The sequence below is a fragment of the Mus caroli genome, chromosome 2, assembly GCF_900094665.2.
Source record: "Mus caroli chromosome 2, CAROLI_EIJ_v1.1, whole genome shotgun sequence".
Lineage (NCBI taxonomy): Eukaryota > Metazoa > Chordata > Mammalia > Rodentia > Muridae > Mus > Mus caroli.
In genome coordinates, this window is record NC_034571.1 from 135,376,442 (window position 1) to 135,397,217 (window position 20,776).

A 20,776-nucleotide genomic window follows, 5' to 3' on the forward strand; every position below is an offset into this window, starting at 1 on the left:
GGCAAGTCTGGTCTACAAAATGAGTTCCAGGACTATACAGAGAAACCCTGTCTCGAAAAACCAAAAAAAAAAAAAAAAAAAAAAAAAAAAAAAAAAAAAGCTTGCAGGGATTACTCATGGATATAAAAATGTGTTCATTCTTTGTAAGTGAACCTGGAAAAGAGAACAGAAGCCACTGGACAATTTCTTCTTTGCTGTGTAAAAGGTATAGTAGCTGAGACTCAAGCTTTGATAGAATAGGTATGGTGTTTCTTTAAATCTCTTTATTTTCTTCCCAAGTGGAGTGTCCTTGCATGTTTATCAATTTTCTTTTTGAAAATAGCTACGAACTCTCTCTCGGCCAGATGAATATATATAACACAGGCAGGTTATAGCTTATTCCAGTGCTCTCATTACTACCAAGCACAGTTAATCAACTGCTCAGACCTTCTGTTGCTTAGAAAGTGTTTTATATTTACTTGATGCCCTTTTGCTAAGAACATACTCGATATTGTTTTTATAAAAGCCAAACTGGTTTCCATATCTACGTAATTAAAGAACACTTTTTTTTCTGTGGTTGTTTAACATTATTTCCTACATTTATAGGATTTTCACTGGATATCACACTTGTTTTATTATGACCTAATTTTCACGGAACTTCATTCAATCATCTGAAACATATTTATCGAGTATAAACCATTCTCCGAATCACTTCAGTGAACAAAGCAGGTAAAATTACTACTCTCAAAACACTATTTCCATCCTGCAACTTCATGTGACTTTCAAAAATTAGAAACCTCAAGCTGGTAAAATCAACCAATTTGGTCCTTACCCCAATTTTTAGCCTAGAAAAATCCAGGCATTTTGTGAGAAAAGGAGAGGGTGGGAGAGTGGACGGGAGTTAACTGTGTCTAAGTGAGTTTAGGCTCTTTAGTTTGCTCGCTCCTGAAGCCTGGTGAGAGTACCATCAACGACTCACAAATTCTCTTTGTTCAGGGGTCGAAGACTAGGATTGCATCTAAGACGTAATCTATAGAGTGCTGGCTGGAGTGTTCTTTCAGACTCCTGGAGATTGACAACTATAGATTGACAAAGGTGTTAAGCCAAGTTGACAAGAAACCAAAGTAAGGCTTGACTAACTTGCGGCTGGAGACAGGCTTCTGTAAAATTGTATCATATCCTATAGTTGGGAAGTTTCAAAGTCGCAGTAAGGGAAACGACCCCCTACCCTTCCCTCCTCTGCCTCCACAGGTTGGTTCCCGGGTCCTAATTTGATCCCTTCTAGTTCTCCCACTTTGCACAAACTTCCTATACCACAGGAATGCGCGTGCGCAGAAAGATTCCGCCGCGGAACGCCGGGTCAAGGAGGTCTCGATTGAATCGGTGCTCGACTCTTCGACTTCTCTGAGTTCGATTGAGGAGTGTGGCCGCCCTCTTCCGGCGCGGGGAAGTTCTTCCGGCATTGGTTTCAAGCGGACCGCGCCGGCTTCAGGTGAGTCTCTCCGGTTCTTCTTCGCTGTGGCTGGTGTCGGGGTTTGGCGGGATCCGCCCCGTCCGCGGTAATTGAGCCGGCGAGGGCGAAGGTGTCGTCGGTTGCTCGGTCCGCGGACGTATAGGAGGAAGGGACGGCGACCCCAGGGCTGGCGGAACGAGGCCCGGCGTCGCAGCCTGTTCTCTGCCGGATGGTTGGTTTTTTTAACATCAGAGGACCCTGGTGTTGGGTGGATTGGCCGGTGTGTAAAGAGGCTCAAGCGGACACATAGGAATTAGCCCAGGGGGAGAGAATGGCCCGTGACTTGCTTGGGGGAGCAGGGTGTGCCGTTCACTGTGCACTCTCGGCCTCTTCTCCCCAGCAGCCTTTGGATTTCTGGTGCTATTATATCAGCCCACGGGAGCTAATGCCAGAGCCTGTGCTCTTGTCCTTCTCTTGAGACCCCAGCCCTTCTCCAGGTTCCCATGTAGAGAGGCAAGCCTTTGAGAAACGTTACCTATTATCCGTTGCCTACATAGTACAGGCCCTTCCTATAAGTAACAGTCTGTTGTTCAGAGCAGCTTGTTGTGTGACGTTAAGACACGTGCGTCCTTTAACGAGTAATAGCTATCGATAATAAATAGTAACTGTAGATGCTAACTGGTGCAGACTGACACATATCTGTCTCATAATTTTATAGGCTCCATTTTATAGGTGCTGTTAATAGCCATAATTTGTAGCTGGGGACTTGAGACATTAAGGAACTTGCCCCCCCCCCCCATTGAAGTAGGTTGTAAAGTCATAAACAGAACTTAAATCCGTATCTTATTGATACAAGAATCTGAGCTCTGAACTGTCTTTCTAAAGTGTCCTCTGAATCACCTCCTATCAATCAATCAGTCATCTGTCTGTCTACCCACCTGTCCGGCATTGGTTTCTATCTATCTATCTATCTATCTATCTATCTATCTATCTATCTATCTATCTATACACACCCTGGATACATAAATAGATTTGAGGGCTGTAGCAGGCCATCTTGCTTTTTGCCAACCTTGACCACTCTTGAGACTCACATAGTGGGAAAGAGACAGAAGTGAAAGCCCCTGAGAGGTCGTTCTCTGACCTCACCATACACGACGGCACAGGTAAACAAACACACACACACACACACACACACACACACTAATCGTTTAAATCAATACATTCATAAGTGCATCTATGAACTGTGCCTTAATTTGTATTGTTTTATTACAATGACTTTTTAAAACTAGGTGCATGTTTACTGATCTTTCACAAAATGTTCAAATCATTTTACTGAAAAACCATTTTCTGGTGAATATGATCAAAACACATGACATTCTCAAAGAATTAATAAATATACTTTCAAAAGTTATGTCATTATGTAGATGAAAGGACAGTATCATTTAACCGGGGGAAAAAAGAAGTATATAACCTTGAATAATATGTTTTTAAATCTGCCTATGTATTGACAGATTCTACCAATTTGTAGAACCTTGCTATTGTCCTTCCAAGGTTTGATCTTAAGAGCTGTTTTCCATTTGACTCAAAGAGATGGCTGTGGGAGGTAGGGCGGGGTGACTAAGAGTTGTGTCATGCTGTACACCTGCATGATTTAACCCTCCTTGCTAATAACAGATTATTTATTATTTCTTTTAGGCTATTGGAAGGGCTCTACCCAAGCATGGATATCAGACCAAATCACACGATTTATATCAACAACATGAATGACAAAATTAAAAAAGAAGGTATGTTCTTTTAAAAATACTTTTCCACAACCAAACTGTGATTATTTGTTGTATCTTAAGAATGGTCTCAATGTCTTCTCTAGTCATCTTGGTGCTCAACAATGGTTTATCCCATTTTTACACACCTTTAAGGTTTTTTAATATAAGAATATGCAGGGATTGAAGTGCTTTGAATTGTTTTAACTCATGGGGGGGGGGGGGCTGGAGAGGTGGCTCAGTGGTTAAGAGCACTGACTGCTCTTCCAGAGGTCCTGAGTTCAAATCCAAGCAGCCACATGGTGGCTCACAACCATCTGTAATGGGATCTGATGCCCTCTTCTGGTGTGTTTGAAGACAGCTACAGTGTGTGTGTGTGTGTGTGTGTGTGTGTGTGTGTGTATTAAAGTTAGCTTACAAGTGGTTTCAAATAATTGTTTAAATTGGTTAGCCAATGGGACTAGTGTGGTTTTTTGTTAGATCACTATAAATAAATGAATGGTAGAGATGGTTATTGTTATTTTATGAAGAAATTAATCATTGTTTCCTTCACAAATGTTTTCTTTCTTATTTGAACAGAATTGAAGAGATCCCTGTATGCCCTTTTTTCTCAGTTTGGACACGTGGTAGATATTGTGGCTTTAAAGACCATGAAGATGAGGGGACAGGCTTTTGTTATATTTAAGGAACTGGGTTCATCCACAAATGCTTTGAGACAGTTACAAGGATTTCCGTTTTATGGCAAACCAATGGTGAGCTAGCGCTGTTATTTTTGCTTTACTCATTATTGGATGCTACAGTGGACTTTCTTAAGTGTACAGTTAATTCTGAGCTATTGCTTTTTGGTTTTGTTTGTTTAGAGAAATTTGGGGGATATTATGTAGCAAGGTCTCGGGAAAGCCAAGGCCCATGGTTTAGAAGATCTGAATCCTCATTCTGGTTCTGCCATTGGTAGATTTCGTCCCTCTGTCATGCCCACCACCACTACAATATGAGCAAGTTGAATCTTTGGCTTAAGCTGGGGATCAGCAGAAACTCCAGAGGACTAGGTAGACACTTCAAGCTTTCACACACATAAAGTTTCTGATACTAATTGTTTCATTTATGTGTTTTTAACCTTTTAAATTTGTGTTCAAATAATTATTAAGTCGTAGGCTGCACAAAAACAGGTCATGATCTGGATTTTGCCTTCTGGTCTAGCCTCTGCATGCCATGGAGAAAGATTGGGCCTGAGGCTAATCTTGTTCATTTAGGGTTTATTCCTGTAGCCAGTGGCAGCATCAGCACTTGGACACTAATCTTAAAACATCATCATGCTTTTTATATGCTGGGAGGGAACATACTTTCTAATACGGTCAGGTAGATCACAGGCCTCACTAGCCAGATGCTCTTCTCTGAGCAAGAAAATCAGGGAAAGCAGTGCATACGCAAGAGAGTGGGTGTGGGTGTGGGTGTGCTCCAGCCAACCCTCTAGCAGTCTGGACCCTTGTGCTGTACCACGCTGTTCCCAGGTGTCAGGAAGGTGAAGTGTTTACATGGTCTAGATCTCATGTGCTTGGAGCATAGGATTTTAGACAATTTGACTGAATTGAAATGGCAAGTTGGTATATGCCTGCTTAGCTGGATACAAGAAGGGAGGAAATGTTTGTTGTGTTTGGCACTAGCCTCATTCTGCCAACTCACTTTTTGAAATCAATGGGAAATGTGCATTGGTCTAATTTTACACTGAAAGTATTGTAGAGGTCTGTTCTCTGTCTGCCTTGAGGAAGGTTAGCAGGAGCTGCCAGATCTCCAGCATCTGGACAGGATGAACAAGATTCTTATGAGCCGCCTTACTTGTATTTAGGTGCTTTTACATTAGATCAGAAGGGAGCAGAAATTGCTTCAGTTTCTAACTCAAAACAAAATTACCTCAGTATAGTAGAACTATTGTCCTGAGGCTTCTGTCATGAGCGTTTTGGGATAAATGTAACTCTTGTTCTTTGCTATTTTTAAGGGATGAATTATTTTACCTGGGAATTTGGACCAGAATTTCTTAGTAATGGCAATTTGGGAACCTTTGCTATTCACCAGGGTGTTTAGTGTAATTCCTGGGCCTCTGCCCACTAGATACTAAAAGCCCCTCAGCTAGCAGTGTCTCTAGATAGTGCCAATTGTCCCTGGACAGGCTGCATTACATCCTGGTAAGAGCTGTTGTTGAACTCAGATACTTTCTTAGGTGACTGTTATAAAGTCAGACAAGTCCGTTACCCGAGGTCTGTTCAGGTCACGGACAAGATTGAAGACTAAGAGAACTGAATTCTTCTGAGTGGTCTTGTCTATTAGAATGAGGGGAAGGTTGACAGAGCTATGTGGCATCTGCTGCAGTAGAAGACTAGGTCTAGCCTGCTTTCCTCTTCTTCCCCTGGTGTATTCTTTCCTAGCTGAAAGAGGGGAAAGAAAGAATCCCTTTTGGTTTTGAGAGATCCTTGCCTTCTGTTCACACTACAAGAAAATGTTTTGCCTTCTCTTCAGACCAAGATCAGTAGTATTGGAATAGAAATACTTTATAGGATTATTGTGATTTGATGTCATCAGAGAAATGTTGACTCTTTGAGCTCCAGGGATGTGCTTGGTTGAATTGAAATTACAGTTTGCAGACAGCTATACCCTAGGTAATCACAGTTTATTGGCAGAAATATTCGGCCATTTCACCAGTGGTGAATTTAGTCATGTGGCAAATTTATTAGTCTGTCTAAGGCCCATTCCTCAAAGCTGGTCATCATTCCCTTTGTGCTCACTAAAAGCATAGCGTCTGAAGCTTTACCTACACCTGCTGTTTCAGAATCTGCACGCTTAGATACTCACTGGGCTGTTGGGTTGTGCAATATACTTAATAAAGCATTAGCATAGGTCAGTGTGTTTTAGTGCTCACTGGCCTCATCTTGCTGACTCTGTCTGGTATAGGAAGACCAAGCCCAGTCATAGCAGCCAGTATCTCTATTTCCTATTTCCTTTCAAGCCACTTTACCATTTAAGTTACTGAATTAATGAAATTATGAATAATGAATAATTTGAAAATGATAAGTTCAAAGGAAAGTCATTTACAGACCTCAGGATTTTAGTCACTGGAAGTAACAAATACCATGATACTTTCCATAGCTGATTGACACATTGGACCTTTTGTGACTCATTGATAAGTTTCTGTAGTTAATAAGGCAAAAAAGTAGTAATATAGCTTCTTGGCCTTGTTCTTACCACATGAAAGCTGGACATGAAATCTGTCTGGTTGCTGTCAGTTGTTTGTTTTTGTGATAGTGGCAGGAATTGAACTTGGGGCTTTATATGTGATTGCCTAAGTATTTCAGACTGGACTCTGTAGCTTCTGATGTGTGATATTCTTGACTTGGCCTTTTGAGTGCTTAGGTTGTAGATCGGAGCCACCCAGGCCACCCTTGATTGTCCTTTAATAAAGACGGTTGGGTGGACTCTTGCCTTATTGTGAGTCGTAGGCCACAATTTATTTTTACTAATTTATTGCAACAATTTCCTTAGAGGTATGTTTAAAATTGGTTTGCAGAGTATTTATGTACTGGGATTTAAAGGGTTAACAACTAGTTTAAACAGCCTTCAACAATGAACTAAATTGTTTTTCTGTAATTGAAACAGAGAATTCAGTATGCAAAAACAGATTCTGATATAATATCTAAAATGCGTGGTACTTTCGCTGACAAGGAAAAGAAAAAGGAAAAGAAGAAAGCTAAAACCATGGAACAGGCTGCAGCGGCTGCAAACAAGAAGCCTGGTCAGGTGAGATAGCAGTGCACATGCAGAGATGTGTGTTTGTGTCCCCATGTCTGTGTGTGTGTGTGTGTGTGTGTGTGTGTGTGTGTGTGTGTGTGTGTGTGAGGCATGCTCTTTGAGGATTGTATTTATTGCACATATATGTGTTTAAAAAGGAAGTTTTAAGAGGCTGTGGTAATTAAATGTTTAAAAGTCTAGTATTTATACTTAACAATTTAGAATATCAGAGATTTGTAGTAAACAGTTTTATTCTGATTTGCATACTGTTTTATGACATTTTTCTATAAGACATACCTATTGACTTTTTTCTTAAAATCTGCCTGTAAATCGTCCATAATCTCTTCATCATGAGTGTTCTACTCAGAGCTTCTTTGAACAATTAAAGAGGCAACATTTGAAATCTCTAATAAAAGTGAAATTATCAAAAGATGGCCTAGTCAGCCATCACTGCAAAGAGAGGCCCATTGGACTTGCAAACTTTATATGCCCCAGTACAGGGGAACCCCAGGGCCAAAAAGGGGGAGTGGGTGGATAGGGGATGGGGGGGTGGGTATGGGGGACTTTTGGGATAGCATTGAAAATGTAAACGAGGAAAATACCTAATAAAAAAATAAATTAAAAAATAAGTAGTTACTTCTGGATTAAAAATTATTTAAATCAATTTGACTCTTTGTAATGCTTATGTGGAGTTTGTTTTTAAAAAAGCAAGACTTCCTTTTGTCCACAATTTTTTTTTTTTTTTTTTTTTTTTTTTTTTTTTTTTTTGAGATAAGGTCTCAGTTCTTACAGCCTAGATGGAGTCTATCCTCACATGTAACCCTCCTGGTTCAGCCTCACAGCACACTTGGTCACTGCATCTCCGAAAGTTTAAACTTTAAAGCAGCATGTGGTGATGCACAGTTCTCAGGAGGTAGGAGCAGGTAGCCTGGTCTACATAGTGAATTCCAGAACATCTGAACTACATAGTACGACTGCGTCTCAAAAAGAAATGCAACAGTTTTATGATGTGGTCTGTAGAGTTGAGGGATGGACAGTTCAGGAATAACTGACGACTGAGGAGTTAAGACTTAGAATCTTAAATGGAATAAGAGATCTTTTACAGTTACTTTTATGTTTTCTGTTATGTTTATTGCTTTTCTAGCAGGATGGAAATTTAACCATTTCTTAATCTCAATACCTTTTTTGTAGGGAACACCAAATGCAGCTAATACCCAAGGAACTGCAGCACCAAATCCTCAGGTAATGTTTTCCTCCACAGTGCTCACTTTAAGGTCATAAACATTATCGCAATATAAAATCATATGCATGTCTCCAAAAACAAGTAATTCCATTTGCAGGACATAATTGCTTGTCATTTTAAGAAACTCACTCTTCAAAACATGTAAGTTTCCTTAAGACAAGAAAACAAAACCCGGCCTGCCTGCTTGTTTCCCATGAGTTGGTGACAAGGCAGAAAGTGTGAGGGCTGAGCGGAGGTGTGTCAGGGTTGCAGACAGTCGGTCAGAGTACTGCTGAGCCTGTTTCCATCCGGCTGATGCACTGCCCTGTCTTTCTCATATTCACGGTGGGCAACAGTGCTTGCAGTTAGCCTTGCTTCCTTTTCCCCAGTTCAGCCTCAGTTATTACATTCCCTGCTTTGAATATAGTCTAAATTATAGAGTCTGACATGACCCACACCTCTGTATCACTGAGAAAGTTATAAATATTAGAGTTATGTGCTTTTGATTTTTTTTCTCCCTTTGTTGCTTTGGGCCTGGCTGACCTAGGCCAGACAAGTGTTGTATTACTGAGTTGCCCAGCGTCCTTCAGCCCCACTGAGACAGTCTTGACAATACACTGAAAACTCTCAATCCTCCTGTCTCAACTTCCTGAGTGCTGAGATTACAGATATTATTACTATACCTGACCATTTACATTTTCTTCCAAGCTTTCTTTCTGTTCTTTGAACTCTTTCAGAACTTGCAGTCAGTTCGCAAATGCCAGCACTTGATTCTCTTTCTTAAGTTGTTATTAACTGCTTTCTGTACTTGACCTTATCCGTCCTTGATACTAGCAAGTAGCCAGAGTGTTTTCCTATATAGAAATCCTTGATATACTTACTCCCTGTAGTCTCAGGATGGGGTACCCAGGACATGACTTAATACCTAGCATTCTGCTTGTTTTAGTTAAGCAGATACAACACATACCATTTACTGTGTGCATTTGTGCACACTAACTCACACACACATACACACAGAGAGAGAGTAAATGTCAGCAGGTGTTGGTCCTCAGTAGTAATGCTTTAGTTGTAAATTTTCTCATTCTCTGATAGTAAGAGTGATGCCAGGAATCACACACTGGGGTGTAAGCTAAGTAGAGTGACCAGGTAAGGAGGCGTGCTGCCTTTTCTAGTTTTTCAATTCTGTATTCCAGATGACAGAATTCTGCAGTCATGACTGACCTACAGGTGTTTCATCTGTAAATGCTGTTTTCCCAGAATCAAAACCTTGCAGATTTGGGGTGTCCTGACGAGTGCTGCTCTCCCCTGTTGTTGGTTTTCTAGCTGTATCTCTGTGCTGTTGTTCTCAGCTTTCTTTCTGTGTGTTAAGGTTTCCCAGGTCCGTGTGAGCTGCCATGGAGCTCTCTTTCATGTTTTTACAACCATATACCTTGCAGTGCAATTTATATTCACAGGTTAACTTTGTCTTTTGTTTCAATAGGTCCCTGATTATCCTCCAAATTATATCCTATTTCTTAATAACTTACCAGAGGAGACAAATGAGATGATGTTATCCATGCTGTTCAACCAGTAAGTTGTTGTTGTTGTTGTTGTTGTTGTTGTAAACTAAACAGGTGTGTTGGTAGGAGCCTCAGAAAAGGACAGATAGCACTTGTACCCACTGAGTTCATTTGTCACTCCACAACACTCGTTCTCTGCAGGGTCATTGATTTAGTCTGGGATGGATCATGGATTGAAGCCAGTCTCAGGCTTACAATCTAAAGAGCTAGATGTCCTCTGTTGGAGTTATCTAATGATAAAACAGGAAACCTCTGACATTTGACAGAAGTGGAATTTGTGGAATTAGCATGGACTCTTGGAGTCCCTTCATGGTAAACTTTTATGTCAAGTGCCTCTATCCTACTTCACATTCTTGGTTGGATGTGATTATTTTTCCTAGACCAGTAGCAGGAAGTTACTTCAACAAAGTTATGTATACATTTACCTGTATTTATTGCTTTTGTTTTTCCTAGGTTCCCTGGATTCAAGGAAGTTCGCTTGGTACCGGGGAGACATGACATTGCGTTTGTAGAATTTGAGAATGATGGGCAGGCTGGAGCTGCCAGAGATGCTCTGCAGGGCTTTAAGATTACACCGTCCCATGCCATGAAGATTACCTATGCCAAGAAGTAACATGCGATGCCAGTTTGGAAGGACTTGGTATTATTTATAGTGTTTGTTTTGATCACATTCGGTCAAGTCATTTTAAATGGTTGCAAGTGAAGGTGAAGTTTTGGGAGAAGAGTCACCTAATTTTTTTTTAGTTTTGCTGAACTATGAAATACGGAGCCTTAATTTTGTACAATAAACTTTTATTTGTATTCTGTTTACTGGTTTATTGTCCTATCATCAAACACTTATTTTTGTACAAACCTGAAAATGTAAGAAACTCAGTAATGGGGTTTAGGTTATTTTGGAGCAGCTAATGATACATACAGAAGTTGAAGGGAGCAGACTGCAGCAGCCAGTGAGCAGCATGTTAATAGTAAAATGATCGCCCTGCTGTGAGTAAACAGGACACTTGCTTCTGTCCAAAGTGCAGTGCTCTGCTGGATGGAGTAGGGATCGCACAGTATTAGTGGCCATGTGATAGCAGCTGCTTACTGTTGTCTAGAAAAACAGGAAATAAAATTGCTGCCTGCAATGTAACATTTGCTTTTTTCATTCTTAAAGATGGTTAATATCTAGTCTCCATACTGGATGACTCTCAAGGAAGGGTCTCAGGCTTGGTACTGCCTGCGTATAATTCCAGCATTGTGGGGGCAGAGGCAGGAGGATTACTGCAAGTTCAAGACAAGTGTTAGCTGTTCATGAGACCCTTCATCAAAATAAATAAATAGATTATTTAAAAAATGAATAAAATGCCAGACCTCCTCCAAGGGGAAGATTCTGTAATCTCTGTCTCCTTTGTGATGCTGTGGGGTACCCGGTTAGATGGTAGGCATGCAGTTTACCACTGAGCTTTATGGTCCCCTGTCCATTGTTTAGAGACAAGACTTTGCAAATGTAGTCTAGGCTAGCCCCAAACTCACACAAGTGTTAAGATTACACACATGTGCCCTACTGTAAGTTCTTTGTACTTGTTAAACAGCTACAGATTTTGTTAAATTCTACAGCCTTTTTCTTTAGTTTTCCTTCTACTTATGACTTGATTTCTCCCTACTAATGAAACTATCTTTAGCAACTGACTTTATTTTTCAAATACAGCACAACGAAAAATACTATTTCTTAGTATTCTGTTGAGCGTTCCCTTAAAACTCTCTTAGAACTTAGAATTTTTCTTGTGTGTCTACAAAAAAGGTCATTTTTAGATTTAGGTAGAGACTTTATTACTTATAAATGTATTAAAAGGAGATAAGAATTATTCCTAAAACTACTATATCAAAGACTTACTTTTTTCCAAATAAAAGTAAAATTTATTCAAACAGCAAAACTATTCTGACAGATAACTGGTGGCTTAGGTATGAGGTGTCTGGGATGAGGGATGGAAACCAATTATGATTATTACTTACCAGATGGAACAGTAAAACAGGCAGATACTACTGGAAGCATGTTCTGTGTTGGATGCCCCAGTTTGTAACATTAATGGATAAGAAATTGGGCTGGGGAGTTGGTTCAGTGGTTAGGAACACTGACTCCACTTCCAGAGGTCCTGTGTTCAATTCCCAGCAACCACATGGTGGTTCACAACCATCTGTAATGAGATCTGATGTCCTCTTCTGGTGTGTCTGAAGACAGCTACAGTGTACTTATATATAATAAATAAATCTTAAAAAAAAAAAAGAATTTGGGTATTAGGAATAAGATGGCTGTGAACATGCAGATAGATGTTCAGACATGTCTATGTTAGATTTTGAACAAAAGGATGATAATCTAATTTTAATAATCTCCATTTTTATGTAAAAATTGCAGAAGTAGTATGTAGAACTCTTACTTGAGTTCAGACAACTCAGTAACAGGCAACTCTAAGACTTTGTAGAGTATGCTCCCGTGTTTCCTACTACCCTAGTATTTTTAAGCCTCTTTTGTATATTTTCCATCTTTAATATCATGAGTCTGTGAATAACAAAATATAACATTCCAGCAAGATATGGGTAGAATAACATATCCTGAGCAGGAAACTATCGTAATATAAGCAATTAAAAGGGAAGAAAGGAAAAAATGCATAGCCAAATTTTTTATATATAGTTCATGCCATTTCAGCTTAGAAAGTGATATTCTGCCTCCTTCCTCTAGCTTAGGATAGAAAACGTTGTTCTGCCCTGAAGAACTGGTTATGTTCTCCTGGAGGGCCAGGCGGGAAGAGAATGCATGGCTCCACATGGCTGGGAGACTCACTGCTGGGTCCAGTAAAGGCAAGATGGATGGACCCAGAGAACTTTCTACAGTCTTGCTGGAGAGCTAGAAGTAACCAGGGAACCCAGGAACCTGTAGATCTGGGTATCACAAAGTCACTCAGCAGTATCTCTGGTCCCAGAGACCAGGCCTTTCCAGGAAGCACCTAAATCTAGTGTCTAACCCCTCCAGAGCACCTGTTCCTACTTTTGAGTGATGTTCCTTCCCAAACAGAAACAAAAAACCCTTCGGGGAGTGGGAGCTTAGTAGTGAAGGGCCACCGTGGACCTTTTCCCAGTGGCCTTGCCGTCCTTTTTATAATGTCAGCAGTTTTATTCCTGCTGTATTTTGAGTTAATGATTAGTATATGGTTAGTAAAGCAGACTCACCCATGGGATTATATCATCTAGATTAGGATCCAATTTACAGATTTTACAGAGGCAAGGACTTTACCTTAAGACCATGAATTCGGAACGTGGGGAGATACAACTGGAGCATGGTGTTAAACCCCAATTCTCAAGTCAGAAGGCCCATCAGCCAAGTAGAGTTTTGGCCAAGCTATATTATCAAGAAAGATCAAGTTTTTTGTTTTTTGTTTTTTGTTTTTTTTTTAACTTGGGGCCTAAGGGGTTGAAACACTCACACACACACACACACACACACACCACATCTACATATAGATGGATGGATGATAGAGTAGATCGATGGATGGATAGACAGACAGACAGACAGACAGACAGACAGACAGACAGATAGATAGATAGATAGATAGATAGATAGATAGATAGATAGATAATCTCAAGGCCATACACACTTTATACAGAAGACAGATATTCATAGACCGTAGGGGTATAAGCTGTTTGTACTTAACCATCAGGGTCCTTGTGCATCAGGATGCTAGTGGGCAGAGTATTCCTTGACTCTGTCTTCTCAGAAAAAATTCACTGGAGCCAAGACAGTATTTTAACTCAAGATTATTAAGCAAAGCAAAACAGAAGAAAGCAGAGCCAGGCGATGGGAGTCTAAGATTGATGCATGGTGCCTTAACATCTGACCTGGGGAGAAATCTAACCCAAGGGGCAACTACTAAGTCACAGCTATTCCTTGCTTCCCACATACCTAACACCACACTTATCCAGCTTCAGCTCCACATACTTATAACCCATTCTTAGATGTGAAAGATGTAAAAGCCAGTTTTAAGAATGAGAGCCCAAATGTAACTTAAAGATGAAAGAACTTGAGAACACCAGAAAACCCAGAAAAAGGAGGCACATGGGCACTGGTCAGAACTCTTATGGCTTCTCCAATAGGTACAGTGTCTTGAGCATGACATTAGGCACAGTTGCTTGGGTCTGAATTGTTATAAATTTAATTAAATTCATATTAGCCCACCACAAATACTGGCATAACCCATGCCTTCTCAGGGTTTTAGTGCTTAGAATGGTCTGGCATTGTCTTTCTTCACCGTCACAAGACCAACTGAAACATTACATTAGCCTTAGCTATCTGTTAGTTGCAATTGGGGGTAATTTACCTTTCCCTCTACCTGCGCACAGTGTGGCAGTCTCAAGCTTATCTCAGCCCTGTTTCTTGAAGTAGTTCTAAAATGGCAATTGTCCTTTTTTTTTAAAGACTTATTTATTTTATGTATGTGAGTACACTGTAACTGTACAGATGGTTGTGAGCCTTCATGTGGTTGTTGGGAATTGAATTTTTAGGACCTCTGCTTGCTCCAGTCAACTCTGCTCGCCCAAAGATTTATTATTATATGTAAGTACACTGTAGCTGTCTTCACACACAGCAGAAGAGGGCGTCAGATCTCATCACGGTAGTTGTGGGGATTTGAACTCAGGACCATTCGGAAGAGCAGTCAGTGCTCTTACCCGCTGCGCCACCTCATCAGCCCAACAATTGTCTTTTAAGTCCCATGCTGACTACTGGTTTGGGACAGGAACAGTCTGCAGACAGCTATCCAGTAAGAACAGTGTTAATCAGTGTTTGCATTTTTCTACAGATGCTTTTAGGTCCTTAGATTAAAGGCAGAAAAACCAAACCAAACCCACCCCGCCATTCCACTTTCCTAGGTGGGTTCTATTTCACTCTCCTTAATGTGAAACAGGAGAGATGATTGACAAATCCATTTTAGTTTGACATTGACAAGAGGCAGTGGCAGTGGATCACATTCCCTCTGGGTGACCTGTGGACAGGGTTGTCAGGAAAGGACACTTTGGCCATTGTGGGCTTTTTATCATCTCTTATAAAGACACTGCATAAAAGAGCCTTGCAAATCAGGCCAACTGTATACAGGATACTTCCCTTAAAACAATTTTCCCTAAAAACCCTTACATATACATAAACAACATGGCAAAACTCTATTACATGCATGGTACATATATCTATGCCAAGTAAGAAGATATTTTTATTCTACTAAACTACTTCACCTGACCAGAAAGATGCCTGTCTCAAGCACCCTATAAAAAGCAGCTACATACTGTCTGTCTCTCCTGGTAAATGATAAAGTGCTTGGACCAAGGCTGGTTTTGTTTTGTTTTTGTTTTTAATTCTGTACAAGATTCATCATGCCTAAAGCAAAAACACAGTATATACACACAGCAAATCTTTACTAAACAGATGGCACAATGACAATGTATTGTTGACTTCTAAAATGTTCCTGACAGGGTTTTTCAGTGCAAGGATATTTTAGCAATAGGGAGCCAAGCAATACCACGGAGTTACAGCACACAACAAGCTTCACACAAGAGATTTAGTGAGGAAAAAACGAATGGCAGCTGTCTCTGGACGAGAACAGTAGGCGAAGCTGAGGAGGGCGTTTCTAGAGGCTTTGCAGCATGCACAGAGAGCTAGTGGCAAAGTACAGTGGGGTCATTAAGTATTGCTTGGCCATTAACTGTAAGTCATGGGGGTGAGGATTCCCAAGTTCCAGGTTGAGGGGCAGGCCAGGGGCAGAGTGAGTTTTCACTGGCCTATTTCCCTACAGTACCTCTTCCTATGGAACAGACACAGCCAGGACTACACAGAGAAACCCTGTCTCGAAAAACCAAAAAAAAAAAAAAAAAAAAAAAAAAAGAGTGGGAAAGTGGAAAAAACTAACTGTCTTACTAGGGGTTTTATTGCTGTGAAGACACACCATGACTATTATGAAGGAAAAGATTTAATTGAGACTGGCTTACAGTTCATAGACTTAGTTCACTATTGCCATTGTTAAAAACATGGTAGCATGAAGACATTTTCATTGAAACCACCACAGTAACAAATCTCAAGTTTCACCCTCTTCTCTTGGATCAATCAGCATTTGTAGATTAAATACATGATCCTTAGAAGAAGTTGCTACAGTTTTGATCTTGGATGTCTCTAAAACACCACCTTCATGTTAAAATGTGTGCTCCCCCAGATTGGTGCAATTGGGAGGAGGCAGAACCTTTGAGGGGTGAGGACTACTGAGAGGCACGTATGTCAATGGGGGTAATGCAACGGGGATTGCAAGGTCCTGCTGGCTTTTCTTTCTGTATCTTCTGGTTCCTGGCCGTAAGTGGTGTTCTCTGCTACTGGCTTCTCCCAGGACATGCCACAGAGCCACATTAATGGGAGCAGTGATCATGAACTAGAACTTCCAGACCTGTAACCCACACAAACAAACTTTGTCTTTATAAATTGATTGCCTCAGGCTCCATGCCATAAGCTAACGAACACCGGAATAAAGAAAGATTTGCCTTCTTTTCCTTCCCCACTTATTTCTTGCTTCCACATTAGTAAGATTTGGTTGTGATATTAACTAATATATTATATAATCCACAGTGGTTCAGGCCAAACATAACTTCTAAGAAACCTATCACAAAATATTTGTGTAAGAGTTCTTTATAGTATGTAAATACTATTTACATATACAAACAACACAAACTATATTATGCAAATATATTTGCATATATTATGCAAATCTAGAATTTTATTAGACTTACTAAAATAAAATTTGTACTCAAGACATTTTGACTCTTTAAAATGTATATGTGTGCCACACTGTGTGTGTGTGTGTGTCTGTGTTTACATGTGTGTGGATGTATGCATATGTGTTCCTGAGAAGGCCTGACATTGACAATTGGGTGTCTTCCTTAGTTCCTCTTCATTTTATTTACTGAGGGTCTTGCTGAACCCAGAGCTTGCTGATTACAGTTTCTCCAGTTAGCAAGCTTGTCTCCAGGATGTCTTGTGTCTGTCTCTGCCACAATGCCTGTCTAGTTATTATATGAGTTCTCGGGTTCTATTCTAAACACTTGCATAACAAGTGCCTGATCCAGTGACCATCTCCCCAGTCTCAATTTTACATCTTGAACAGATTCCTACAGTCAATACATGTTTGCTCATAAACTGAAAGAACAGGAGGACAAAAGAGAAAAATAAACAGTGGTTGATAGTCTCACAGGTCTCTCAACAGAGCCCTGCTGGTAGATGCCACAAGCTGTGGCAGATACAGCTTTAAGCATGGCATGACATTTGTGTGAAACACAGACACAGGGAGTTTGACTCTATCTGAAAAATGAAATGCTAAAAAAGCCTCTGGAATCCAGGAGCACACATTATGAAATTACAGGGAAGGAGAGAGAGAGAGGGGTGGGGGTTGGCCCTTTCCTATTGGCTGGGTATTTACCCAGAGAGTCAGCTTTCAAATAAAAGAACCCCTGAATCAGGCAAAGAGTGCTAGTCAAAACAGCAAGAAGGAAGATGGCAAGAATACTGATTCTTTTGCTTGGGGGCCTTGTGGTTCTATGTGCGGGGCATGGTGTATTTATGGATAAACTTTCTTCTAAGAAGTTGTGTGCGGATGAGGAGTGTATCTGTAAGGCGCTGTTAACGGTTTGGTTCTCATTGTCTTTCTATCATATAATGGGAAATCTGTCTGGCAAACAGCCAGATTGTACTTTGCAGTGAATCCTAAATGTGCTCATTGTTTGCAGCGCTGTGTCTCAAGGTCTGTGTTTGGGATCTAACTGCAGAGAATTCACTTGCCTAAGATTTCCTTGTTGTCCCCACCCCCACCCCCTGTTTGAAACCCAGCTGTGCTCTCCTTTCCTCTCTCTTACCTTTCTTATACTTTGCCTTCTTACTCATAGGACATCTGGTCACTTCCCCCCCTTTTTTTTCTCTTCCAGATACTATTTCTCTGGCAAGAGCACAGGAAGATTACAATGCCCCAGACTGTAGGTTCATCGATGTCAAGAAAGGGCAGCAGATCTATGTTTACTCCAAGCTGGTAACAGAAAATGGAGCTGGAGAGTTTTGGGCTGGCAGTGTAAGATGAGATTGTTTTTAATATATACATACATACACATATATGTATATGTGTGTGTATATATATATATATATATATATATATATATATATATATTCTTAATTGTATTACTCTTAATTTTTCCTGGCTTTCCTGTCCTCAGTCCGTTTAATGTTTAACAGTAGCTGCAAAGACAATATGGAAACCGTAAGTGGAAACACAAAGATTCAGATTCATTTTTAAAAAGGGGTGATTTCACAACAAAATTAAGGGTAATTCAAACTGATGTTTTGATCAAGGGGAAAAACACATGCATGCTGAGGTTTCTGCATTGCACATAAGTTAAGTCTCCTTCAAAAAATGTCTAAGAGGATTTGCCAAGGGTTGTGTGTTACTGGTCAGTCTAAAGGGGAAAATTCCTTTAGGAAAAGTTAGAATCCTCTTTGATTTTGCAGGAGCCACTTGCTTGACTTAAAATGTACCCACAGACCAAAGCAGAGTCCAGGGAGGGATGAAACATGGTTGGTGTCATCCAAGAGATACATCTAAAACCGATGAAGGAGTCAGTCAGGATGTACTTACTATATGTCACTTTGAATTGCTAAAAAGTGGAAAGTATACATACTGTAAAATGGGAGTCCATTTGCTTTAAATTTTTATTGACCTTAATTTCCTATAGATTCCAGATGATTTCAGGCAAAGTACGAGACTACAGAAAGAGAAGTAATGTTAGCGTAGTGAGGCTCAGAATTCCTGATGCTGCCCATGAATTTCACATTTGCTCTGAATTCCCTGGAATGCACAGCTAAAGGGAGCGCTGGCTCATGTAATTTTCATTACCAGGAGAGGAGTTTCTCAAAAGCCCTGACATCAGCTTTTCCCTGACTGCTGCTGTTTTGGGCACACAGGTTTATGGTGACCACCAGGATGAGATGGGAATTGTAGGTTATTTCCCCAGCAACTTGGTTAAAGAGCAACGTGTATACCAGGAGGCCACCAAGGAGATCCCAACCACGGTAAGCATCTCAGAGGTGACTGGAGGATGAATCAGATTTTGGGGTAATGTAGACTTTGTTTTTGAGAATATGTCCTTCAATTTACAGTATATGTTATACAAAACAGGGGCCAACAGTGACTTTTATGAGTTGGTAACATGTAGAATGTCATATTGGCTATCAGCGTTGTGAGGTTGGCACACTTTCTTCACACATTATAATCACTCTAAGTTTATTTTCTTTAAATGTTTCAACTTTTGAAAACTGTATTTTATCTTTACTGGGAATATAATTGACCAGTAAAATTGTATATTGAAGATATTCAACTTGAAGTTTTGATGTAAATACATACTATAAAATGATCATCCCAACAGGCTGACTCACAAGTCACACCTGCCACCTTATATACTTAACTCTCCTCCTATGTCATGTGCGCGCACACACCTGTGTGTGTGTGTGTAGCAATGGAGACTCAGTATGGTTCAAGTATACAACACAACACTCCTTCTATTTTAATGGAAGGCATCTGTCCATAGAGAAAGGAATTTAAAAAAATTACCAAGCTGTTCTTCCTGATGGTCTTATGAAAGGTAGATTTAGTTATGAAATGTAGATTGAAGAAAAAAAAATGCCACCTGCTTTTGAGTTGATCAAAATATTCTAGAAAATCCAGAACTTGTTTTCGAGTCTTATTTGTGCGACTTCTGCATGAAATAAAATGGAGGTCTTCCCACTGCCCCGGGGCCCTGAAAACCGGGGCAGAAATAAAAGATCCTTTCTGAGCTCCTTTGCAAGATGGTCATTTTGAAGTGACTCTCCCAAGCTGACTACAATGCTTCAGACCGACAATAACTGACTACAATAACTCAGACCGACAGCCTCGGCTCACCTGTCATCGATGCATGGCACTGTGCTCTGTCTGTGAAAAAAACTACAAATTAGACATATATTGAAAAACCTTCATCTTAAACAGTATTTGACTTAAAGTGATAATTATTTCAAATCCTTAGGTTTTCAACCTTGACTTATCCCAAATTCAAAATTAAATCTTATTTTACTTTACTTTATTTTATTTTACTTTTAAATCTTATTTTAAAATTTAAAATCTACACCTGCTTTTTTGGAACCAGCCTGAAAGTTCGACTTTTTTCCCCCCCTTTCAGGATATTGACTTCTTCTGTGAATAAGAAATTAATTAAAACAGCACATAAAACAGAAACACCAGTGATGAAGAAGAGAAGAAGTGGAAATAACTAAAGCTGTGTATCTGTACCTTTCTGGCTTTATTTGGTGGCAGGAGGTTGGATCTTGAAGGTGCTAATATATGGAAATTGTCAACTCAGTCTTGTTTACTCTTGCCCTGGTCTTTACACGGACTGCAACTACGTGCTGTGTGAATCATATAGGTCATTTATAACCCAATACTTAGCTTTCAGAGAGGAGAATCTTTATTTACTTAGTGATGAACATACAAGGTGTTTTATCTGTAGTTATTTCTAAATGGTCATTCTCCCCAGCTCTGACTCCATGTCTGTAAGCTTGCTGAGTTAGAAAGTCTGACTTTTGGGTGTGTTTTCAGTTACTTGTCTCTCTGGTCATGTGAAGTCTTAATAATGTATTTATCACGATAGCTTCGTATTGTTACTTTTTATATCTGATACCCTTGGATATAAGAATGTTAGGTATAAAAGGAGTTTTTGTACTCATAAACATTTGGACTATGTCTCTGGTTTTTTTTCTTTTAAAAATACTTCATATGTTGTTTCAGTGAGATAACTTTACATTCGAAACGACCATTTCATGTTTCCTCAGATTTAAGTAAGTCTTCGAGTGTGTGCTGAGGCTGGTGGGGGTGTGGAGGGAGGCAAGCTTTGGAACTGTTTCCCTTTTCTCTGTTATCTGTCTGGTTCTTTTCCAAGTTTTAAGTCA

General features: G+C 40.0%; 2 protein-coding genes across 3 annotated transcripts; both read left to right on the forward strand.

Moving 5' to 3' along the window:
• Nucleotides 1–1,388: 1,388 nt before the first annotated feature.
• Nucleotides 1,389–10,560, forward strand: Snrpb2 (small nuclear ribonucleoprotein polypeptide B2). 2 transcript variants are annotated; one of them, XM_021153446.2, is made up of 7 exons: nucleotides 1,389–1,471; nucleotides 3,128–3,216; nucleotides 3,772–3,944; nucleotides 6,841–6,981; nucleotides 8,164–8,214; nucleotides 9,675–9,763; nucleotides 10,207–10,560. In XM_021153446.2, exons 2-7 carry the CDS (start codon nucleotides 3,153–3,155, stop codon nucleotides 10,364–10,366), a joined length of 678 nt encoding a protein of 225 aa, XP_021009105.1. In that variant the 5' UTR covers nucleotides 1,389–1,471; nucleotides 3,128–3,152; the 3' UTR covers nucleotides 10,367–10,560. The 2 variants fall into 2 exon arrangements, with proteins under 2 accessions (XP_021009105.1, XP_029330537.1); XM_029474677.1 differs by lacking the exon at nucleotides 1,389–1,471 and adding an exon at nucleotides 1,515–1,664.
• Nucleotides 10,561–17,198: 6,638 nt separating this feature from the next.
• On the forward strand, nucleotides 17,199–20,570 carry Otor (otoraplin). Its single transcript, XM_021157008.1, has 4 exons — nucleotides 17,199–17,420; nucleotides 17,734–17,873; nucleotides 18,761–18,868; nucleotides 20,011–20,570. Exons 1-4 carry the CDS (start codon nucleotides 17,306–17,308, stop codon nucleotides 20,032–20,034), a joined length of 387 nt encoding a protein of 128 aa, XP_021012667.1. The 5' UTR covers nucleotides 17,199–17,305; the 3' UTR covers nucleotides 20,035–20,570.
• Nucleotides 20,571–20,776: the final 206 nt, after the last annotated feature.